General features: G+C 45.4%; 1 protein-coding gene across 3 annotated transcripts in view; it reads left to right on the top strand.

Moving 5' to 3' along the window:
* The window catches only part of hm13 (histocompatibility (minor) 13), a 173,612-nt gene that overhangs the window by 11,854 nt on the left and 135,998 nt on the right, over positions 1 to 25,760 (top strand). For all 3 annotated transcript variants that reach the window (XR_011948814.1, XM_072515201.1, XM_072515202.1), the window contains exons 5-8: positions 2,735 to 2,820; positions 6,600 to 6,725; positions 11,292 to 11,349; positions 16,794 to 16,877. Coding sequence is in view for 2 of the 3 variants with exons in the window: in XM_072515201.1 (XP_072371302.1) it covers positions 2,735 to 2,820; positions 6,600 to 6,725; positions 11,292 to 11,349; positions 16,794 to 16,877 (354 nt within the window). In the remaining variant the exon portion in view is untranslated. The remainder of the gene's footprint in view (positions 1 to 2,734; positions 2,821 to 6,599; positions 6,726 to 11,291; positions 11,350 to 16,793; positions 16,878 to 25,760) is intronic.

Here is a 25,760-nt window from a genome sequence, read left to right on the forward strand (position 1 = left end):
ATATGAAAGGTTAAATGTGGACAAGTCTCTGATGTGGGATTAATGAGTACTGCTGCGTCCCACTAGTATGGATCTATTTAGCTTTGGGTGATAATGTTGACTTGTGCAGGGCATTGAGGATTGAAGACTCAATCACCTTCTCAAATTCCCCAGTTGCTCAGAGTTGATTGATGTTTTGCTGATTGGAGGAGAAACTCTTGAAACTCACCTGATTGGCTGGGATTTTGAAACTTGTGTCTGGTGCCGCATAGAGGGTTTTTGTGGGCTGCATCTGGCCCCCGGGGCTGTACTTTGGACAACCAGGTTTAGAACAATTGGTGGAGTGTGGTTTAGTATTCTGCTTCTCTGGACTATTGTCCAGACGTGTCGATTTTACCTTCACTCCTTGTGTAATTGATTGACAAAGAAAAATAGGGGACGTGGTTGAGGGTCAAAAGGACTGGCTTCTGGGTTTAATTTGTTTCTTTATCCCCTCTTTCGCCAAGAGTGCTGAGGTATCAAAGGGTGGCACAATAGCACAGTGGTTAGCACAGTTACTTCACAACTCCAGGGTCCCAGGTTCAATTCCCGGCTTGGGTCACTGTCTGTGCGGAGTCTGCACGTTCTCCCCGTGACTGCGTGGGTTTCCTCCTGGTGCTCCCACAGTCCAAAGATGAGCAGGTTAGGTGGATTGGCCATATTAAGTTGCCCTTAGTGTCCAAAAGGATTAGGCGGGGTTACTGGGTTTATGATAATACAGTGGAGGTGTGGGATGCTCTTTCAAAGGGAGGCTTTTATAAATTAAAACTACTCTTATTCCCACACCTGCATATTGTTTGCGATGGGAGTGGGATTGTGACCCTGGTAAAGCTGCATCCATGCCATCCCGAGAAAAGAGTTTCTCCTTGCGGCGCTGTATGTTTTTTGTGACAATGGTAGTTCCATAATGGTGCTAGGTTGGAGGTTCCAGATTATTGATTTACTGATGAAGGAATGTTGATGCAAGCCTAAATCAGGCTGGTGTTGACTTGGAGGGGGAGGTATTTCCACAATATTGTCACTCTTGCCTTTCTCAGTAGGAGGGGAAAGCACTGTCAAAGATATTTTATTGAGTCTCTACAGTACATCCCACAGATTAGACATATTGCAACAGCAGTGGGGATGGCTACTGAATCAAGTTGTAGGAAAAAACAAAATCATGTAAATCGCTCTGTCCAGGATGCTGACCAGATGGCCAGGCCAAGTGCTTTGTGGGGAACGTTCTCCCAATTTGCCACTAGCTACCAATGCGCTAGTAAGGAGAGCTTTGCAGAGTAACCAGAACAAAATTGATGTTGTCTTCTGAACTGATGCCTTAGCTTTGAGAGACATTACAAGTGAACACTATATGTAGGAATAAAATTCCACGTAGGCTGGAAAAACCTTTCTTCCGAAACAACATTACTTCCATGCTCTTAATTTCTGCTCTTAATTATAATAACAAATCAAGTTAATTTCACGAATTTCGACGATGGGATTTAAACTCTATACCTCGAGAATTCGTAGGCTGCTGCACTCGCCAGAGTTACTGGCTAGCAGTCACCATGCAAGAATAGCTGACATTTTACCCTTCCATCTCAACCCAGGGACACTGGGACCTATTATGGAAATGATCTAAAATCAAGTGCAGTTTAGGAATCAAACCTGGGAAGCCATCAAATACTTTATTTGAAATTTGTAATGTTAAATATAGCAATTCAGCTTTTAGGATAGCCTTCTAATGTTTCTACATTTTATACATATGGAATCCCTACAGTGCAGAAGGAAGGCATTCAGCCCATCGCGTCTGCACCAACCCTCTGAAAGAACACCCTATCCCCGTAATCAAGTAACTCCACCTGACCTTTTGGACACTTGGGGGAAATTTAGCGTAACCAACCCACCTAACATGCCCATCTTTAGACTGCGTCAGGAAACTGGAGCACCTGGAGGAAACCCACGGGGAGAACATACAAAATCCACACAGTCGGGCAGCACGGTGGCGCAGTGGGTAGCATTTGCGGCCTCGCGGTGCCGAGGTCCCAGGTTCGATCCCGGCTCTGGGTCACTGTCCATGTGGTGTTTGCACATTCTCGCCGTGTTTGCGTGGGTTTCTCCCCCACAACCCAAAAGATGTGCAGGCTAGGTGGATTGGCCACGCTAAATTGCCCCTTAATTGGAAAATAAAATTGGGTACTCTAAATTTATATGAAAACAAACCCACACACTGTCATCCAAGGCTGGAATTGAACCCGGGTCCCTGGTGCTGTAAGGCAGCAGTGCTAACCACTGTTCAACTGTGCCGCCCTGTATATAATATTTATAAATGTATTTATATCCGATCAATGTAAACCAATTTAGGATGACAGAAATGCTGCTTTTTAATTGTGTTACTGGCTCCCATTGGATACAACAGTTTTGCAATTGACCTTGGGAAGCTGTTTTGTTAATGATTTTGAGGGAATGAGACACGTTACATTTGAACAAGTATTGAACTTGAGGCCTTGACTGCCAATGATGCATTGAAAGCAAGAGACCCTTTGTTGATGTATTACTGAAATTGGGTTGTTTTTTTAAAATATCAAAATCTATTCAAAATTGTTTCACGGATGGATTAGAGACTTTCTGATCCCTTGCTACAATAATATGCTTTTTTATGTTTTGTATGTAGACCTAGACCACTTGCTGAACAGCAATTAAAGAAATTAACCAGGATGTATTTGTTTTATTTTCCTAGAAATAGTCAACTATGAGTTTGACACAAAAGATCTTGTGTGCCTGGTTTTTAGCAGTGTGGTTGGAGTCTGGTATTTGCTGAAAAAGGTAAGGATAACCAGGCACTACTGCATTTATTTCTCAAGTTTATCCTTATATACAGAAGGTTTACTCGACTCATTCCCGTACCAGCCTCCCCGAACAGGCGCCGGAATGTGGCGACTAGGGGCTTTTCACAGTACTTCATTTGAAGCCTACTTGTGATGATAAGCGATTTTCATTTCATTTTCATTTTCATTTTCTCATGGAATGAGAGGCTATTCTTACGAAAAATGGTTGAATTGGTTGGGCCTATCCCATTGGAGTTTGGAAGAATGAGAAATGATCTTATTGAAACATGTAAGAACCTGAAGTGTTGGTAGGGGTAGGTACCAGGATATTTCGACTTGTGGGAGAGACTGGAACCGGAGAGACGATTTAAGAATAAGAGGGCTCCCTTTTAAGATGGAGATCAGGAGAATTTTCTTTTTTTCTTGCGGGTGTTAGTATGTGAAGTTCTCTTCTGCAGAAAGCAGCGGAGGCTGAGTCATTGACTGGATGCAAGGATGAGTTAGACAGATTTTTGATTGACAAGGAAGTCCAGGATAGATTGAATTGTGACCAGATCCATGTCAGCCATGATCTTTCTGAATGGCGGAGCAGGTACAAAAGGGCTGAATACCCTGGTCTTGCTCCATGCCCTATGTTCCACAGCACTGCCCTGATGGTCCAGGTGAGTACATACTCTGCTTTTTGTAATACATGAATACATAGAAGATAGGAGCTGGAGGAGGCCTTTTGGCCCTTTGAGCCTGCTTCGCCATTCATCACGATCATGGCTGATCATCCAACTCCATAGCCTAATCCTGCTTTCTCCCCATAACCTTTGATCCCATTCTCCCCAAGTGCTATATCTAGCTGCCTCTTTAATATATTCAATGTTTTAGCATCAACTACTTCCTGATGTATTGAATTCCACAGGCTCACCACTCTTTGTGTGAAGGAATGCTTCCTTATATCTGTTGAAAATGGTTTACCCTGAATCCTCCGATTGTGACTCCTGGTTTTGGACACGCTCATCATTGGTAACATCTTCCCTGCATCTACCCCGTCCGTCACGTTAAAATTTTATAAGTCTCTATGAGACACCCCTCCCCCCCTTCTCTCATTCTTCTGAACTCCAGCAAGAACAATCCCAACCTAGTCAATGTCTCCTCATATGACAGTCCCGCCATTCCTGGAATCAGTCTGGTAAACCTTTGTTGCACTTCCTCAAGAACAAGAACGTCCTTCCTCCGAAAAGGAGACCAAAACTGCGTACAATACTCCAGGTGTGGCCTCACCAAGGCCCTGTATAATTGCAGCAACACAGCCCTGCTTCTATACTCAAAATCTCTCACAATGAAGGCCAACATACCATTAGCCTTCTTTACCGCCTGCTGCGCCTGCATGCTTCAGCGACTGGCACAAGGAGACCCAGGTCCCACTGCACACTCCCCTCTCCCAATTTACAACCATTCAGGTAATAAATAATCTGCCTTCCTGTTTTTGCTTCCAAAATGAATAACCTCACACTTATCCAAATTATACTGCATTTGCCATTGATTTGCCCACTTGCCCAACCTGTCCAGATCATGCTGTAGGATCCCTGCATCCTCGTCACATTTCACCCTCCCACCAAACTTGGTATCATCTGCAAACTTTGTGATGTTACATTTTGTTCCCTCATCCAAATCATTAATATATAATGTCAATAGCTGGGGTCCCAGCACCGATCCCTGTGGTACCCCACTAATTACTGCCTGCCAATTTAGAAAGGACCCATTAATCCCTACTCTTTGTTTCCCCTCTGCCAACCAGTTTTCTATCCACCTCAATACATTTCCTCCAATCCCATGCGCCTTAATTTTGCACAATAATCTCTTATGCGGGACTTTGTCAAATGCCTAGAGCGCAGGAGATTGCTAGATCCATCATTATTCTTTTCTGAACATCTTGGATCTCGATTAGGGTTGTGTTGAGGACATTTCTCTTGGCATCCCCGGACTCGAGGTAACAACTTATCAGTCAGGTTATCTGCCTGTGTGCACGATCGCTATGTCAGTAATTCGCTCACTTAGTTAACCTACCCATTGTCTTGTGGCATTAACTCCCACCTCGCTCTTCTCTTAAGATTTCTGATGGGCCACTTTCAACCATAACTATCTTAATCACTATTATTAATCCCTGGGCAGGGAATGGCACGTGGCACAGTGGTTAGCACTGGGACTGCGGTGCTGAGGACCCGGGTTCGAATCCCGGCCCTGGGTCACTAACCGTGTGGAGTTTGCACATTCTCTCCGTGTCTGTGGGTTTCACCCCCACAACCCAAAGATATGCAGGTTAGGTGGATTGGCCACGCTAAATTGCCCCTTAACTGGAAGAAAAAAATAACTGGTTACTCTAAATTTATTTAAAAAAAAAAAAAAAAAAATCCCTGGGCAGGGTTTTTTTTTGTGTTGTCTCCCCTCCCCCAGTTGGCACTCTGTCAAATCGTAGCCTGAAAATCGGCTGCTTGGACAAGGTACCGGGGGAATGTCCCATGGAACTGTCATTTATGTGTCTGGAACTTCTGGAAAAGAAGGACTATGCTGGCAGGAGATATCTGTATATAGTTCCTTCAAGGTATGAGTGGAGTGAGTATAAGTAGACTCTTAACATGCACCAAATTAGGTTTTTGTGTCATTTGGAAATATCTAATGCAAGTCTCCAAGCCATTATTGCTAATTGCTCCCTTTATTATTGTGACTGCCTGTGGGAATAGCATGTCGAAAATTGGTGTTGTGCCAAATCAGATGAAAGGATTGTAACCAGGATGTGAACGTTTCAAGGTGCATTGTGACTTAATACAAGTCCTTAATCTTCTAGCCATTAAATGTATCTATTTGAAATTAAATTTTGACTACAATTTCCGGTTGTAATTGAACTTGAGGATGTTACAAAAATCATTGGCTGACATAATGTATTATTTGTATTACTTTATAGCGGGTGATTACTTACAAAGTGCATTTAATATTGGATTTTAACTTTGTTAAACTGGACTGATGAGAAAATACACAATGAACAAGGTGCGAAAAATGATAACTCTATGATTCACACAGGGTACAGCGCTGGGCTTCAACGAAAAATGGGAATAAAATAGCAAAAAGAAAATCCGGATCTGATATTAATTGTTAATTGAGTGCTCCAATTGTACATCCGTTTCATGTTGAATTTGCTTGATAGCACAATGTTTGTTTAAAGGATTTGTGTGAAGATTAATCTCATTCTGCTGTAGTTGCACAGTCTTTACAGATGGAAGTGATGTACGGCTACAGTCTGACATCTTGATCCAAAACACAGCCCAGAAGTTTTAGTGGATAAAGACATTGAGATGCAGTGCGTGACTTGGAACTTTTTATACCTATTTACACTCGCCACGTCAGGCTGTAGATGTGCTGTTGAATAATGTATGTAGGCACAGCTAGCTTGAATTTGCCAAAAGTAGTGGGCTTTTCCACTTTCTTCAAAACCACTGTCATATGGTATGCTCAGCATATCAACAGTATATTGATGCCATAGGATGCAGTAAATATGTAACTGTAATTGTTCAAGTTTCATTTGATATGTTTGAATATAACCTGACTGCTGAAGCATTGGCAGCGTCCTGTTGATACGAGGGTGTTAATGGAACATTACCCGTGCCTTGGTACTCCAGTTAGAATATAATTTAAAATAGAAGGCAGCAATAGAGAAGCTGATCTTTTGTGCATGTACCAGTTGTGGTTAACAGTGTGTTTGTTTAATACTGCATTCCTGTTGCATTGCAGCATTGGATTGCCAACAATCTGTTTGGATTAGCATTTGCTCTCAATGGCGTTGAGCTCCTGCACCTCAACAATGTCAGTACAGGCTGCATTCTGCTTGGCGGACTTTTTATCTACGATGTATTCTGGGTAAGTGGTTTTCCTTTTTTTTTTTTTTGTTTTGCCCATTTGGATTTTCCTGCATCTCCTTCTGTCCAAAAGCAAGCAGCCTGCTTCAGAATTATATGCAGGTTTTCAGAAAGAGTAATGATCGATTCTCTCCTGTCTTTGAAAAACAAAGCGTCCTAGCAGTTTACACTGGAACTATATTTACATGTTGAAGGCCAATAAGTAGTCGTTTTCCAGACTCTACCTTTTGGCTGGGAATTACTAGATAAGAGATCAAAGTTATTCTAGTTTGCTTTCTACCTCCCTGGTGGGTGCATGATACTGCAATGATGTTGACAAGTTATGGTAATTTATTTCTATTGATTAGTATGAAATACCCCGAGACATGAGGTGAGAAAAACTCCAGTAGAAAAAGATTTGGCGAGGCTTTAAACTTCAGCTGGTGATAGCACCCAATTGTGTCCATGTAACATTTCTATTCCCCATATCAAACTTCATTTGCTTTCCTGTGGTGCTTGAATAATACTTCATTACAGGCAGCAGAGATTCACTCACCTTTTTAGTTCATAATTCAATTGACAGGAGGTTGCATGTAATATAGGTGCTCTCTAGTCTTAAATTTTTTTGTGAAAAATTGGTGTTTTTAAAAAAAAAAAAATGCAGCGTGTAGGTCACTTGACTCGTTGAGTCTACTCCACCATTCAGAAAGATTGTTGCTTTTCTGACTTGAGTACCCAATTATTTTTTTCCCAATTAAGCGGCAATTTAGCGTGGCCAATCCACCTACCTTGCACGTCTTTGGGTTGTGGGGGTGAGACCCACGCAGACAGGGAGAGAATGTGTAAACTCCACACAGTGATCCGGGGCCAGGATCGGACCTGGGCCCCTGCTGCCATGAAGTGCTAACCACTGCGCCACCGTGCCACCCTCACTTTTCTGATTGTGGCCTTTATTTTCCTGCGCATTCTCATAACCCTTGACTCTTTTGTATATCAAAAGTCTGTCTAAATCAGTCTCATCATTAATGACCCAGGTTCCATTGTCCTGAGGTTGAAAATTCTGAAGACAAATAACCTTCTGCGAGAAGATATTCACCCTCATCCCCCTATCAAATAGGAGGCCCTTACATTGAAGCCATATCCCTAGATTGTTTCCCAAGGTAAGCATTTTCTCAAAACCCTTGTTAAACCTCCTGAGAAACTTATATATTTCAGTGAATCATCGAATTTACAGTGCAGAAAATAGCCATTCGCCCCATCGAGTCTACATCAGCCCTTGGAAAGAGCACCTTAAGACCACCACCTTATCCAGTAACCCCACCAAACCTTTTGGAAAGGTAATTTAGCATGGCCAATGCATATCTTTCGACTGTGGGAGGAAACCGGAGCACCTGGAGGAAACCCACACAGGTACAGGGAGAAAGTGCAAACTTCACACAGTTATTCGAGGCTGGAATTGAACCCGGGTCCCTGGAGCTGTGATCTAAAGATGTGAAGGTTAGGTGGGGTTACGGGGGAGTGGGCCCAGGTAAGGTGCCTTTTGGGGGTCGATGCAGATTCGATGAGCCGAATGGCCTCCTTTTTTGTTTAGCAAAGATATTAAGGGATATGGGGCCAAGGGTAGATATATGGAGTTCGGCCACAGATCAGCCGTATTCCCAATGGGCACCACGGTAGCACAGTGGTTGGCACTGTTGCTTTACAGCGCCAGGGTTCCAGGTTCAATTCTCAGCATGGGTCACTGTGTGCGGAGTCTGCACGTTCTCCTGGCGTGGGTTTCCTCTGGGTGCTCCGGTTTCCTTCCACAAGTCCCGAAAGACGTGCTGTTGGGTAATCTGGACATTCTGAATTCTCCCTCTGAGTACCCGAACGGGCACTGTAATGTGGCGACTGGGGGCTTTTCACAGTAACTTCATTGCAGTGTTAATGTAAACCTACTTGTGAGCAGGTTGCCCATGCTGCCCTGCTGCGAATATTTTAACCGGGAATCTGTCTGCACCAGGTGCATTCCCCGACTGCGTGGAGTTGATGCTCTCCATGACTTCCCCCAGTTGTAGTGCTTCCAGACCCTGCCTATTTTTGTCCCCCACAGCTGGCATGTCCAGCCCGTCGAGAAACCACCTCATTTTTGAGTCCCCAAGGCGACACGGTGGCGCAGTGGTTAGCACTGCTGTCTAATGGCACTGAGGACCCGGGTTCGAATTCCGGCCCTGGGTCACTGTCTGTGTGGAGGTCGCACATTCTCCCAGTGTCTGCGTGGGTTTCACCCCCACAATCCAAAGATGTGCAGGGTAGGTGGATTGGCCACGCTAAATTGCCCCTTAATTGTGGAAAAAAAGAATTGGGTACTCTAAATTTATAAAAATAAAAATCTTTTTGAGTCCCCCTCCGGGTTGCAAAGGCCTCATTGATCTTATCTGGCTCTGTGACTAGCTTACCGTTCTTGTCCTTCACCTTTGCTATCTCCCTCATGGCTGCCTGCTTTCTCAGCTGGTGAGTCAGCAAGTGGCTGGCCTTATCTCAGTGTTCACAAAAGTTCCCCAGTGTCTGGTGGAGTTGGTGCACTGCTTTCCCAGTAGCGAGCAGGTCAAATTCCTATGGTAGCTTTTTCCTCTCTGCCAGTAGATTCACGGTCGGGGCTGTGGAGTATCGCCGATCCGCCTCCAATGTGGAGTCGATTAGCTATTACCTAGCTGCACTCACCTTCATGTCCCTGAGCTCCCTGCATGCTATTATTTCCCTCTCCCCTAATCACTGCCTTCATTGCCTCCTAGAATGTGGAGGGTGAGACTTTCTCCTGAATGCAGGATATCTATCTGTCGATGGCTTGTGACATTCTCTTGCAGGATGCCTTGTCGGCGAGGAGGGCTGTGTCCAGCCTCCATTTGGTGTTAGGGGGGGGGGGGTGCTGCTGGCCGTCTCCAGCCTCACATCCACCGAGTGTGGTGTGTGGCCGGAGATTACTATTGTTGAGCATTCCGCTCCTACTACCCCAAGAAGCACCAATTTACCCACTACAAAGAAGTTGATATGGGAATATACTTGGTGAACTTGGGAGAAGAAGGAGAACTCCTTCTCCCTCGGGTGTTTGAACCACTACTGGTACACCCCCATCCCCAATCTGCTTCGTGAAGGCGTTCAGTTCCCTTGCCATTGCCGATATGGGGCTGGATTTGTCCGTCCTTGGGCCCTGTACACTGTTCAAATCTCCCTCCATGATGAGTCGGTGGAAGTCTTGGTCGGGGATTTCTGCCATGGTTTATTGATGAAGTCGGTCGAGGCATTGTGTATAAAAATTGGCAAGTCTTGCTGCAGCTGTACGGAACCGTAGTTAGGCCACACTTGAAATATTGCATACACTTCTGGTCGCCACACTACCAGAGGGATGTGGAGGCTTTGGAGAGTATAAAAGAGGTTTACCAAGATGTTGCGTAATTTGGAGGGTATTAGCTATGAGGAGAGGTGGATTAACTCGGATTGTTTTCACTGGAATGACGGAGGTTGAGCGCCGACCTGATAGAAGTTTACAAAATTATGAGTGGCATGGACATAGTGGATGCTCAGATGCTTTTTCCTAGGATGGAAAAGTCCATTACTAAAGGGCTAGGTTTAAGGTGCGAGGGGCAAAGTTTAGACGAGATGTGCGAGGCAAGTTTTTATTTATTTTTTTTTTACGCAGAGGTTGGTGAGTGCCTGGAACCTGCTGGCAGGGGAGTTGGTTAGTTGGTTGGAAGCAGATACGATGGCGACGAAGAGGCATCTTGACAAATACACAAATAGGATTGGAATAAAGGGATACAGACCCCAGAAGTTCAGAAGTTTTAGTTTAGACTGGGATCATTGTCGGCGCAGGCTTGAAGGGCCTATTCCTGTGGTGTACTGGTCTTTGTTCTGTGTCATCCCAGTTAGGGGCTTATATATTCACTAGTACCCCTTCCAGGATAACGCTGACCATTACACAGCGTCCCCCGGGTCCATCACCATATTCGTTGCTGGTCATTCTCTTACTAAACGGTATTGTCACCCCACTCTCCCTTGTACCGTAGCACACTTGATGGGTCGGTCTTATCCAGCTCTTACAACAATTCATATCTGGCCTTGGTTACCAAGTGCTTTCTGAGTCTGCCTTTGAGAATGTTCTATAAATAAATGAGTGATGTCTTATGCAAAAAAAAAAAATGCATATCCAGTTCCGATCACAATGGGAGTGCTATTATTGCACCCCTGGGTTGCATATGGGCGCATGTTTTGAACAATGCTTGTACTGCTTCCAGGAGTGGTGATCACTGCTGTACAAAACAAACTTGAAACAAGACTTTTATGTCAACCGTATTATTTTAGAGTTGCATCTTATTAGATAATTGCATATTAAAGATGCGTGTTCCACATTACAATGTTTACTATTTATTTTGACAAAAATGGGAATGGAACCGTTTGAATCACAAGGTTAATCATTCTTCGTTTTGCCATGGTTTAATTGTTGAGAATTAGCAGCAAGAACTGTAATAACTTGGTCCTTGGGGGTTCTTTTTATTCAAATTCTGTTACACCCGTTGCCCATATTAGTGCAGTATTTATTCTCTTCTAGGTGTTTGGCACGAATGTCATGGTTACTGTTGCCAAGTCGTTTGAAGCACCAATTAAATGTAAGTACTTCTGGCAACAATCCTTAACCAGTGGGAGCTGCATCCAAAAGATTAGCTTTTTGGTTTGGTTGTTTATTCTTCAGTCTGATACGAGTTTCTGTCTGATAAACCAGTGTAACCTCCCATCTATTTCTTTTAACTGCTAATTGACTGTATATATGAGATCACTGGGAGAGAAATTTGCCAATTTTTATTCCTTCTCTGTGTTGGTACAGTTGTTTTTTTGTCAAGTACCCAATGAATTATCCAGCAAACCCGTATCCAATGGGATGGCTGGCTATTGTGGCCATTTTGAGTGCTCAGATTGTTCGGCATTCTTAATGATGGCTAATACCAAAATGCGAGATGAATACCGTCTCCCATTCTTTGGAAGAAGAGAACAAGGACTGCAAAATTGAGGCTGCAGTCTGTCCTACGGTAGAGACCATAAAGGCCGACAAAGCTAGTTCCAATCCTTGGACCATGCTGAGTTAGCTGTGCTATGGGCTCATTGCCCCCCAACCCGTGGATATTCGGGGGCAAAGTAAAGAGCAACAAAGTCACTCCTACGGATTGCTAGCTAATAACTCTATGTGGAAAGTGCACATGTTTTATCTCGTGAGAATAAGATCAGGTTTATCCATGTGATATTTGCTAGGCCTCATAATATACATTAACAAATGAAGAATGGCCTGGAGCGATTTTGTTTTTATTCCTAGGATCTACTGGCAAGAAGGTGAGCAGTTGTTGTCCTTCCCTAATTGCCCTGGAGATGATGATAGTGAGCTGCCACTAGGCTGTGTGGCGAAGGTACTCTCACTAGGGAGAGAGTTCCAGGATTTTGAGCCAGCAGTAATGAAGTGGACATGTTGTTACAAGTCAGGATGCTGTTTGATTTTGAGGGCAAAGTGCAATAGTTGAGGGATATACCAGGCCGTGAGGTATCATATCTGCCCAAGGTGCCTCATCTACTTGTCACCTAGCTCCGAGATTTGTTTGTTTTGAATCATATCCCATTTATCATATGTGGCACACAACACATTGGAGGGTTCCGCAATCGTATTTTCTTTTATTCATTCGTAGGATCATGGGATAACTTTTTTTGACTTATTGATACCAATATCGTCCCTCGTCTCATTTAACAAGGGTGGAGCATGGCATCCAGCATTTTAGTGCCAACAATGAAATTGATGTTGTTCCCTTCAATCCTCTTCCCTACCCTAAGCAATTGCATTTTGCTCCATTAATCGATCAGTTAAATACAAATTTCAGACTCCAGCCAAGAACAGCCATTTGTGAACATTGACTATTGCTTCTGAGTGACTGTGTCATGGTGTTGAACAGTGAAAAGGATAGAATCAAATCAGGCACTTGCCACACAACAACTACTGGCAATTTTTACTTAGTGCCCGAACCACTGCTGATCGTCCATAGTGCCCGAACCACCGCCAAGAGACCCATAGTGCCCGAATCACCGCCGAGAGTCCATAGTGCCCGAATCACCGCCGAGAGTCCATAGTGCCCGAACCACCGCCAAGAGTCCATAGTGCCCGAACCACCGCCGAGAGTCCCACAGTGCCTGAACCACCGCCGAGAGTCCATAGTGCCGAACCACCGCCAAGAGTCCATAGTGCCCGAACCACCGCCGAGAGTCCCATAGTGCCTGAACCACCGCCGAGAGTCCATAGTGCCCGAACCACCGCCAAGAGTCCATAGTGCCCGAACCACCGCCGAGAGTCCCATAGTGCCTGAACCACCGCCGAGAGTCCATAGTGTCTGAATCACCGCCAAGAGTCCATAGTGCCGAACCACCGCCAAGAGTCCATAGTGCCCGAACCACCGCCGAGAGTCCCATAGTGCCTGAACCACCGCCGAGAGTCCATAGTGCCCGAACCACCGCCGAGAGTCCATAGTGCCGAACCACTGCCGAGAGTCCCATAGTGCCTGAACCACTGCCGAGAGTCCATAGTGTCTGAATCACCGCCGAGAGTCCATAGTGCCCGAACCACCGGCGAGAGTCCCATAGTGCCCGAACCACCGGCGAGAGTCCCATAGTGCCCGAACCACCGGCGAGAGTCCCATAGTGCCCGAACCACCGGCGAGAGTCCCATAGTGCCCGAACCACCGCCGAGAGTCCCATAGTGCCCGAACCACCGCCGAGAGTCCATAGTGGCCGTGAATGCAACACTAATGTATACTTTCCAAGGTGGTTTCTGCTTGGATTTCCAGAGTAAAATTATTTCTGCTGTACAACATACATCCTGTAGAGGGAGCTGTGCAACGCTAGAGTGCAACGCTAGAGTTTGTTTCAATTCCATACCTTCCGGATGCATCATTTCCAGGGTTTCAAATTTGCACTTGCTGTCCTGCTGTACTCTTCTAAACCAAACCAATCTAATTTGTCCCAACCTGTTGGCAGGAATTTTGCAAGGACTCCAATAAATGCCGCCGTTGTGAGTAAGTAGGTTGAATTGAAGCCACCTTGTTGCACAATAAATACATTCCATTGTGTGAGGTGGTGTTGGTGAAGCGACTTCTGCCTCTTGGATTGGAACTCAGCAGCTGGTGAGAGCCCCACTTGTGATGCAGGACGAGCGGTCTTGCTGCTGCAGCTCACACATACAAAAACAATCAGAACAACCAATCAATTCAGTAAACCATAAACAACCACACCCCACCTGTTCCCCTGATGCCAACCCTGCCTCGCGCACCCAGCCTCCACACCCAGCACCTCGGACATCACGTCTGAGAATCCCTGCCAGAACCCCCCTCAATCTCGGACATGCCCAGACCATGTGGAGGTGATTCGCGCCCTCCCCACCCGCCCACTGCCCATACGCATCCTCTACCCCTGCAAAGAGCCTACTTGCTCATCCTCGCCACCATAATACGAGCCCTATGCACCACCTTAAACTGAATGAGACTTGCAGGGCATTTTAAGACAAAAATGACACTGAGCCGCATAGGATTTCAGGTCAGATGACCAAAGGTTTGGTTAAATAAGTGTGTCTTGAATGATGAAATTGAGGTGGCAAGACAACTGGAAGAAATTGTAGAGATTGGAGTTAAAGGCATGGTCACCAGTGGTGGAGCAATTACAATAATCTTTATTATTGTCATAAGTAGGCTTACATTAACACTGCAATGTTGTTGCTGTGAAAATCCCCTCGTCGCCACATTCCGGCGCCTGTTCAGGTACACGAGGGAGAATCCAGAATGTCCAATTCACCAAACAGCACTTCTTTCGGGACTTGTGGGAGCAAACCGGAGCACCTGGAGGAAACCCACGCAGACACTGAGAACATGCAGACTCCACACACACACACACACACACACACACACACACACACACACACACACACACACACACACAGTAACCGAAGCCGGGAATCGAACCTGGGACCCTGGAGCTGTGAAGCAACAATACTAACCACTGTGCTGCCCATATCGGGAATGCTTAAGAGACCAGAATTAGAGGAATACAGATATCCTGGAGATTGTGGACCTGGGAGAGATGACCGAGGGGATTAGGAAGGGACATGGCTATGGGAGTGCTTTGAAAAGGGATGTGAATTTTTAATCCAGTCTTTGTTGACACATTCTTTTTTTTTAAGGTGGCCTTGCATTTTACAATTAAACATTCAAGAGAGAATTAAAGGAACGGATAAGGGAATTGGAATTGTCAGGTTGTAGGGCTGGTTTCTAAATGTACTTCTATAATCTATTATATGTGCTTACAATTCATACCTGGGCCCGGAGGCAGTTATATTGCATTCTTAATCCTTTGTGGTTTCTCTGTGGGGATGTAGGTAGGAATGTATAAGAATAGTAAAAACTTTGGGTTTCAATTTTGTTTTCTTTTTGCATTTGGTATATTCCAAGCTTTTAAAATATATATATAATTATGAAAACTGGCTCTTGTATATTAGAAACCCCTGTCTCCTACTTCCTCAAAGGGGAGGGGAGTTTATAAACCAATTTTGTTTTCGATCAGTTTGGCTGAGCTGGTATCCTGCTGCTTACCAATACAGCTGTTGGAGGGCAGAATTAGAAACCGTCAGCAAAATGCATGTTATTGCTCTGGCTGGTGGTTGGATTCCAGATGGCCTGTGGTTGGGCAGTATCACTGTGCACAGCATGAATTGGAATGAGAGGTACAAAAGTAAACGTTCCTCTTGTAGGCCGCAGGACACCCCAGCTGCTCTGTGTTTATACATTCTGGCACAGGAGTGTACAGAACACATTATGAAAGTTTGTTCCTTTTCAGTTGAGTTTCTATCCCTCCCCCCTCCACAATGCAACCATATTTCTCACTGGCACAACTAAAGACACTGACTTGTGGTTTGGGTGCTATCCGCAGGCGCCAGTAGCCCTCCATTAACTCGCCTAAAGTGGCAATTCTTCTTGGTTAAGTCTCAGCGGTGAATGTTGGCAGACTATTTGTTTGTAATGGGGGTGGAGGAGAGAATCATCTGCATAAGTACATTTTCTGGCAGGGTTACTGAATAGCCATTGGGGAAACTTAAGTTTCCCTCTCCGTGTCATCCATGGCTTAGTTGGTTGCAGTCCCGCTTTGGAGTAACCAGTTTCTGCGTCCCAGTCCCACTGCAGAGCACAAAACTCGAGGCTGACATTCCAGTGCCGTACTGAGGGAGTGTTACACAATTAGTTGCTCCATAGTTCGGGGCAGCACGGTAGCATAGTGGATAGCACAATTGCTTCACAGCTCCAGGGTCCCAGGTTCGATTCCCGGCTTGGGTCACTGTCTGTGCGGAGTCTGCACGTCCTCCCCGTGTGTGCGTGGGTTTCCTCCGGGTGCTCCGGTTTCCTCCCACAGTCCAAAGATGTGCAGGTTAGGTGGATTGGCCATGTTAAATTGTCCTTAGTGTCCAAAATTGCCCTTAGTGTTGGGTGGGGTTACTGGGTTATGGGGATAGGGTGGAGGTGTGGGCTTGGGTAGGGTGCTCTTTCCAAGAGCCGGTGCAGACTCGATGGGCCGAATGGCCTCCTTCTGCACTGTAAATTCTATGTAAATTCTATGTAAATTCTATAGTTCAGGCGAGACATTAAACCAAGGCCACATTTGTGTGTTCAGGCGAATGTAAAACATTACATGGTACTATTTTCAAAGAAGAGCGCGGGCGTTATCTCTGATGTTCATGAATTCCTCAATCAACACCACATATGTTATCTGGTCAATATTGCATTACTGCTTGCGGGTCGGTTACCATGTTTGCGACAACAGTAACTTCACTTCAAAAGTGCTTAATTGTCGGGTAAGCACTTTGAGACATCCAGTGGTTGCAAAAAGGGATATATAAATGCAGGTCTATTTTATTTCTATTTGAAAGTATGATTATTTCTATCTCCTTGTCCTCTCTTTCCTGTGCTGTAACCTGAACTGAAAGTTTGATGGAAATGTTTTTGTTATTTTCTCTCTCTGATTTTAATCCTTTTTGTTTTAGTGGTTTTCCCTCAAGATATTCTCGAGAAAGGACTTGCAGCCAATAACTTTGCAATGCTCGGCTTGGGGGATATCGTCATTCCAGGTAAGAGAATGAATCTCAGTGAGGGAGTGTATATGTGCACTGTGTTCCCAGCTGAAGTGTTTCTTTAGTCGTCTTGATCAAGCACCTAATGTCAAGCCTCTCAATTTAAAAAAAAAAAAAAAAAATGTTTTTTAGAGTATCCAATTATTTATTTACTTTTTCCAATTAAGGGCCAATTTAGTGTGCCTAATCCACCTAACCTGCACATCTTTGGGTTGTAGGGGTGAAACCCATGCAGACAAGCCTCTCTCAATTTTACTGCATGAGCTTGAAGGATTTTGTATTTCCGCAGCAGCTTTCAAGTCGCGCATGGTTTTCTGGAAACAATTAGGCTGCCACTTTTGAGATATTGTGACTTGGGAGGCGATTGCCATTGTGACTTGGGAGAGTATTAAAGAAGAGGTGCAAGACTGTGTTTAGCTTGCACTGCTTGATGTTGGCATCGCTGGGTTTTAAAAAAGTGTTCTGTAATGCACATCTGCATAAAAGAGCATCCAGGTGATCTATTGGATCTATTTAATACCACTGTAAAGCATGGTACCAGAACCGAGAGGTTATAGTTGTCATGAAAGATTAAACCAGTTGGGCGTGCTTTTCTTTCTAGGAAATGAAGGGTGAGGGATGTTCTGATAAACATAGATTGGGGGCGGATGTTTGAGGGCAAATCAACATCTGACATGTGGGAGGCTTTCAAGTGTCAGTTGAAAGGAATACAGGACAAGCATGTTCCTGTGAGGAAGAAAGATAAATACGGCAATTTTCGGGAACCTTGGATGACGAGTGATATTGTAGGCCTCGTCAAAAAGAAAAAGGAGGCATTTGTCAGGGCTAAAAGGCTGGGAACAGACTAAGCCTGTGTGGCATATAAGGAAAGTAGGAAGGAACTTAAGCAAGGAGTCAGGAGGGCTAGAAGGGGTCATGAAAAGTCATTGGCAAATAGGGTTAAGGAAAATCCCAAGGCTTTTTACACGTACATAAAAAGCAAGAGGGTAGCCAGGGAAAGGGTTGGCCCACTGAAGGATAGGCAAGGGAATCTATGTGTGGAGCCAGAGGAAATGGGCGAGGTACTAAATGAATACTTTGCATCAGTATTCACCAAAGAGAAGGAATTGGTAGATGTTGAGTCTGGAGAAGGGGGTGTAGATAGCCTGGGTCACATTGTGATCCAAAAAGACGAGGTGTTGGGTGTCTTAAAAAATATTAAGGTAGATAAGTCCCCAGGGCCGGATGGGATCTACCCCAGAATACTGAAGGAGGCTGGAGAGGAAATTGCTGAGGCCTTGACAGAAATCTTTGGATCCTCGCTGTCTTCAGGGGATGTCCCGGAGGACTGGAGAATAGCCAATGTTGTTCCTCTGTTTAAGAAGGGTGGCAGGGATAATCCCGGGAACTACAGGCCGGTGAGCCTTACTTCAGTGGTAGGGAAATTACTGGAGAGAATTCTTCGAGACAGGATCTACTCCCATTTGGAAGCAAATGGACGTATTAGTGAGAGGCAGCACGGTTTTGTGAAGGGGAGGTCGTGTCTCACTAACTTGATAGAGTTTTTCGAGGAGGTCACTCAGATGATTGATGCAGGTAGGGCAGTAGATGTTGTCTATATGGACTTCAGTAAGGCCTTTGACAAGGTCCCTCATGGTAGACTAGTACAAAAGGTGAAGTCACACGGGATCAGGGGTGAACTGGCAAGGTGGATACAGAACTGGCTAGGCCATAGAAGGCAGAGGGTAGCAATGGAGGGATGCTTTTCTCATTGGAGGGCTGTGACCAGTGGTGTTCCACAGGGATCAGTGCTGGGACCTTTGCTCTTTGTAGTATATATAAATGATTTGGAGGAAAATGTAACTGGTCTGATTAGTAAGTTTGTAGACGACACAAAGGTTGGTGGAATTGCGGATAGCGATGAGGACTGTCTGAGGATACAGCAGGATTTAGATTGTCTGGAGACTTGGGCGGAGAGATGGCAGATGGAGTTTAACCTGGACAAATGTGAGGTAATGCATTTTGGAAGGGCTAATGCAGGTAGGGAATATACAGTGAATGGTAGAACCCTCAAGAGTATTGAAAGTCAAAGAGATCTAGGAGTACAGGTCCACAGATCACTGAAAGGGGCTACACAGGTGGAGAAGGTAGTCAAGAAGGCATACGGCATGCTTGCCTTCATTGGCCGGGGCATTGAGTATAAGAATTGGCAAGTCATGTTGCAGCTGTATAGAACCTTAGTTAGGCCACACTTGGAGTATAGTGTTCAATTCTGGTCGCCACACTACCAGAAGGATGTGGAGGCTTTAGAGAGGGTGCAGAAGAGATTTACCAGAATGTTGCCTGGTATGGAGGGCATAAGCTATGAGGAGCGATTGAATAAACTCGGTTTGTTCTCACTGGAACGAAGGAGGTTGAGGGGAGACCTGATAGAGGTATACAAAATTATGAGGGGCATAGACAGAGTGGATAGTCAGAGACTTTTCCCCAGGGTAGAGGGGTCAATTACTAGGGGGCATAGGTTTAAGGTGAGAGGGGCAAGGTTTAGAGTAGATGTACAAGGCAAGTTTTTTTACGCAGAGGGTAGTGGGTGCCTGGAACTCACTACCGGAGGAGGTAGTGGAAGCAGGGACGATAGGGACATTTAAGGGGCATCTTGACAAATATATGAATAGGATGGGAATAGAAGGATACGGACCCAGAAAGTGTAGAAGATTGTAGTTTAGTCGGGCAGTATGGTCGGCACGGGCTTGGAGGGCCGAAGGGCCTGTTCCTGTGCTGTACATTTCTTTGTTCTTTGTAGATCTTTTAGATTCTGAAGAAGCTTAATAAGAGTAGATGTAGAGAAGGGGTATGTGGAACCTGCTGCCACAGGAGTACTGAGAACAAATAGTATAGATACATTTTAGGGAAAGCTAGATAAGTATAAGAGCGAAAGGAATAGAGGAGTCTGCTGACAGAACAGAGTGAAAAGGAGTTGGGAGGAGGTTCACATGGAGCATGGACCAGTTAGGTGGAATGATCAGTTTCTGCGCTTCACATTCTTATGTAATCTTTCCAATCTCCATTCTAAAGAACTTTCCATTTGAATGTTCTGTGCAGGTATGAGTTCTTGGTGAGTTAGTTGGATGGGAGTAAGTGAGTTCAGCATTGCAGTGCCTGGATAATGGTAGTGCAACAGACATGGGCTGTATTCAGGACAAATTTCTATTGGATTGAATTCTGTTTGTGATGTGCTGATGCACAGTATTCTAGGGTGCAGTTCTTCCCACTAGAAGGGAGAAACCGAGTCAACTTGGACTACCCAGAAATCTTGCTGATATCAGTGGCTCTTTAGGTAGTTCCCTGGTCGATGTTGCAACACTGATATTGAATGGTTCTGTGTCTCGCAAGTGGAAACGAACAAGTGAGAGGTTGCTCACACCAGGATTGTTTGACAAGTTGGTTAAGAGCTTAATAATGTTTGTAGAAATCCACTTCCATTTTTAAACTAATTTTCCCAAAGGTCTTGATCTGGTGCCTTGCCTCTCAAAGCAATGGAAGTATGCAAACAAGTCGAGGATTTTGCAGCTTTAAAAACTCTGTAAAGGCCGATGAGGGTGTGCGGCCGATGAGGGTGTGCAACACTATTGGATGAGAATTGTATTCTATATAGCCAAAAGCAACTTGTATTTGTTTTTAAAAGACTTTTATTAAAATTTAAAGTGCCCAATTCTTTCTTTCCAATTAAGTCGCAATTTAGCGTGGACAATCCACCTACCCTGCACATCTTTGGGTAGTGGGGGTGAAACCCATGTAGACACTGGGAGGATATGAAAATTCCACACAGGCTGTCACCCGGGGCCGGGATCGAACCGGGTCCTCGGTGCCGTGAGGCAGCAGTGCTAAAGCACTGGGTCACCTGAAAGCAACTTGTATTTATATAGGATCTTCAACATAATGAAATATCCCAAGGCATTTTACAGGAGCATCACAAGGCAAATTATCATACTGAGTTACATAAGTCAGATGACCAACAAGGTATGTTTTAGGAGTGTTTTCAAGAAGGAAAGACGGGCAGTGAGTTGTAGGGATGGATTCCAGAGCTTGGGGCCTAGGCTACTGAAGATTTGGGGTGGAGCAATTGTAATTGGAAGTATGCACAAGAGGCCAGAATTAGACGAGCGCAGATATATTGGGGTGTTGTGGGGTTGGAGAAGATTATCGATATAGCGAAGGGTAATGTAGTGGAGGAAATTGAAAACAAGAATGAGAATTTTTAAATGAAGACATTACTTGGCAAGGGCCTGGGATCCTGTGAGAAGGTGCAGTAGGGAAAGATGAACAGACAAAATGAGAAGAGACATCAAGTGATTCAGGAAGGTGTAGAATTTCCAGACCAGTTAAGTCACAAAGGAGTTTGGCAAGATTGAATGCCATTTAATTTAAGACAAGGAGTTTGAAGAACAAGGCAGATGAGTTGAGGGCACAAATTAAAACATGGGGGTATGATGTTGTTTCTGTCACTGAGATATGGTTGGGAGAAGAGCAGGATTGGCAGCTCAATATTCCAGGATATAGGATCTTCAGACGAGACCGGGAAGGAGGTGAAAAAGGAGGGTTTCTTTAGTGGATAAAGTGCAGCAGTAAAGAGGAACGACACCTTGGGAAGATGTTCAAATGAAGCCATATGGGTAGAACTTAAAAATCAAAATGGAGCAATCACATTGCTGGGAGTGTTTTATAGACCCCCTAACAGTCCAAAAGAAATAGAAGGGCAGATATGTAGGCACATTTCAGAGACGTGTAAAAGTAATAGGGTAGTGACAGTGGGGGATTTCAACTTCCCCAATATTATTATTATTAATCTTTGTTAGTGTCACAAGTAGGCTTACATTTAGTCGCCACGCTCTGGAGCCTGTTCGGGTTCACGGAGGGGGAATTCAGAATGTCCAATTTGCCTACCAGAGCACTTATTTTGGGACATGTGGGAGGAAACCCATGCAGTCACAGGTAGAACGTGCAGACTCCGCACAGACAGTGACCCAAGCCGGGAATCGATCCCGGGTCCCTGGTGCTGTGAAGCAACAGTGCTAAACACTGTGCAACTGTGCCGCCCTGACATTAACTGGAGTAGTCACAGTGTGAAAGGTTTAGAAGGAGTGAAATTCTTAAAATGCATCTGGGAGAACTTTTTAAGCTAGCTGCGATAGAAGATGCGACAAGAAAGGGGTGGTCCTGGACTTAATTTTAGGTAATGATGCTGGGCAAGTGGGGTTCACGTATCGGCGGGGGGAGCATTTTGCAGACTGCGATAATAACTCCGTTAGATTCAAGATTGTTATGGAAAAAGACTAGGGTGGGCCTGGAATCAAAGTTCCATACTGGGGGGAGGCCGATTTTTACAAGATTAGATATGATTTGGCCAGAGTGGACTGGGAGCAGACACTTTTAGGTAAATCTGTGACAGAACAGTGGGACACATTCAACATGGAAATAGGGAGAGTATAGGGCCTCCAATCAAGAAAAAAGGTGGGATCAACAAATCTGGGATGGAGGGATATATAGCATTGGATAAGGAGAAGAAGGGAGGCTTGTGGCAAATATCGAGGGCTCAAAACAGTAGAGAATGTGCAAGAGGGAATTTGAATTAGGAGAGTAAAAAGCAAAAATCAATGGATACTGGCAGGTAAAAGAAAGGAAAAATCCAAGTTGCTTAACAAGTTTTTTAAGGGGGGAAAGAAGGGTGCAAAGGGGAGTTTTAGCTATGAAGAGAGATTGGATAGACTGGGATGCCTTGGAGCAGAGGATACTGAGGGGGGCCACGATTGATATCTCTAAAATTGAGGGGCATAGATAGAGTAGACCGAAATAAGCTTTTCCCTCTTGGTGGAAGGATCAATGACCAGGGTGCAAACATTTAAGGTGAGGGGCTGTGAGGAAAAACATTTTCATCCAGAGGGTGTTGGAGGTCTGGAACCCACTGCCTGAAAGGGTGGTAGCAGCACACACCCTCATGACATTGAAGAAATATTCAGGTGATGTGCACTTGCGATACCTAGACATACAAGGATATGGGACAGGTGATGGAAAATGGAATTAGAATACTTTGGTGATTTTATTTTTTATTACTTTATCAGAGTTACAAAGCCAGAGCTCAAGAATGTGGACAGGGGCAAACCCCTAATCTAGTTCCTTGCCTGCTTTCAAATTGAATCTAATTCATGGTCCCCACAAGAGAGACATACCAGATCCTGGCATTACACCTGGGGCGGAATTCTCCGCGATCGGCGCAATGTCCGCCAACCAGTGCCAAAAACGGCGCGAATCAGTCCGGCATCGCGCCGCCCCAAAGGTGCGGAATTCTCCGCATCTTGAGGGGCCGAGCCCTCACCTTGAGGGGCTAGGCCTGCGCCGGACTGATTTCCGCCCTGCCAGCTGGTGCGGAAATGACTTTGCCGTGCGACGCAAGCGCGGGAGCGTCAGCGGCCGCTCACTGCATCCCCACGCATGCGCAGTGGAGGGGGTCTCTTCGCCTCCGCCATAGTGAAATGAAATAAATGAAATTTGCTTATTGTCACAAGTAGGCTTCAAATGAAGTTACTGTGAAAAGCCCCTAGTCGCCACATTCCGGCGCCTGTTCGGGGAGGCTGGTACGGAATTGAACCGTGCTGTTGGCCTGCCTTGGTCTGCTTTAAAAGCCAGCGATTTAGCCCAGTGTGCTAAACAACCCCTGAAGACCAATCCGAAGGCGGAAGGAAAAGAGTGCCCCCACGGCACAGGCCCGCCCGCGGCTCGGTGGTCCCGATCGCGGGCCAGGCCACCGTGGGGGCACCCCCCGGGGCCAGATCGCCCCGTGCCAACCCCGGAGCCCGCCCGCACCTCCTTGTCCCGCCGTTCGAAAGGTGGTTCAATCCACGCCGGCTGGCGTGGGTTGACAGCGGCGCGACTTCGGCCCATCGCCGACCAGAGAATCGCCGGGGGTGGGCCCGCCGACCGGCGCGATTTCCACCGACCGGCCCGGCGCGATTCCCGCCCCCATCGAATCTCTGGTGGCGGAGAATTCGGGACATGGCGGGGGCGGGATTCATGCCAGCCCCCGGCGATTCTCTGACCCGGTGGGGGGGTCGGAGACTCGCACCCCTGACCTCACGCTCAAAAGGCCGCGAAGCAATGGGGTGAGGTGATTGTTTTTGACTGGGGCAGACGTGATGGGCTAAAGGATCTCGTCTATGCTGTAGACTTCTGAGTCTATGGCTTGAATGGGAGCCTGTGTGTGTCAATGAGTGGGGACCAAAAATGCCACTGGGCAAACAAGCTACAGGTATGTATTTCTCCACCGTTTAATTGTGATATATTTCCACGTGTTTGGCACCTTGCTCCTAAAAATATCACTTGTCGTGATTTGCGTGAAGGATTTAGGTTAATTATCTACAAAGAACATTTCGATGGCAGACGCAGTATAAATGTGAGGTTATCCGCTTCGGGAGCAAAAATAGGACGGCAGATTATTATTTGAATGGTGTAAATTGAGAGGTGGACAATCGGTGAGACCTTGGTGTCATCGTGCATCAGTCACTGAAAGTAAGCACGGAGGTACAGTGGGCAGTAAAGAAGGCAAATGGTGTGTTGGCCTTCATAGCGAGAGGATTTGAGTAGAGGAATAGGACTGTTTCACTGCAATTGTATGGGGCATTGGTGAGGATACACCTGGGAGTATTATGCACAGTTTTGGTGTCCTTATCTAAGGAAGGATGTTCTTGCTATGGAAGGAGTGCAACAAAGGTTTACCAGGCCAATTCCTGGGATGGCGGGGCTGTCATATGAGGAGAGACCAAGTCGGTTAGGATTATATTCACTGCCGTTTTGAAGAGTGAGAGGGGATCGCATAGAAACTTACAAAATTTTAAGAGGATTAGACAGGGTAGATTCAAAAAGAATGTTTTCAATTGTGGGGGAGTCCAGAACTAGGGGTCATAGTTTGAGGATAAGGCGTAAACCTTTTCGGACTGAGGTGAGGAGAAATTTCTGAACCTGAAGAGTGGTGAATCTGTGGAATTCACTACCACAAAGTAGTTGAGGCCAAAACAGTGTGTACTTTCCAGAAGGAATTAGATAAAGCTCTTGGGGTTAAAGGGATCAAGGGATATGGGGGGGGAAGGTGGGATCAGGCTATTGAACGTGATCAGCCATGATAATGTATGGAAGAGCAGGCTTGATGGGCTGAATGGCCTCCTCCTGCTTCTATTTCCTATGTACTTATTAATGCCCAGAAGATGAACACACAATAGAACTTGGAGCACTGTCTGCTGTACAAGAGCTTTAGGAGAATTCAAGTTTAACATGGTCTGGGTGCCGGAAATAACCCAGGACCATGGTGGGATTCTTCAGCCGTGCCTGCCTGGTGACCGGAAATTTCCACCCAAGATCAATGGCCTTCTCATGGTCCCCATCCCATCCTTGGTGATATTGCGAAGGGTGCGGCCCAAGAATCCAGCAGCATGTCAACAAACTTTAAACCGACAAGTTCACTAAACTGAGAGAACTAACGCAAATTAATTCAGGAAGCTGTTCCACAAGGAAATTACCTTTTTTAAACTTAAAAATACATTCTGAGCTTTTCAAAATATACACTAAAGATCAACACACTTGGCCTCAAAGCGTGATGCTAAATAGATTGATATAAAGTAATTGTAAATTGGATTAGGATCATTAAGGAGTCCCTGGATATTGCACAGATCTGAAAATCGGGTAGTGGGTCGAGCTGCATAGCTCTTTCAAAGAGTTGGCACAGATGGAGGGCTCTCTATTCTGTGTGTTCTAAGTTCTATGATTATTTATCAAAAGGTTCTTCATAGATTGGGCACTCCATAGATGGGAAAGACTTCTATGTAGCTTAGTGGAGATCAAAACTATGAACTC

This window comes from Scyliorhinus torazame, chromosome 8, assembly GCF_047496885.1.
Source record: "Scyliorhinus torazame isolate Kashiwa2021f chromosome 8, sScyTor2.1, whole genome shotgun sequence".
NCBI lineage: Eukaryota > Metazoa > Chordata > Chondrichthyes > Carcharhiniformes > Scyliorhinidae > Scyliorhinus > Scyliorhinus torazame.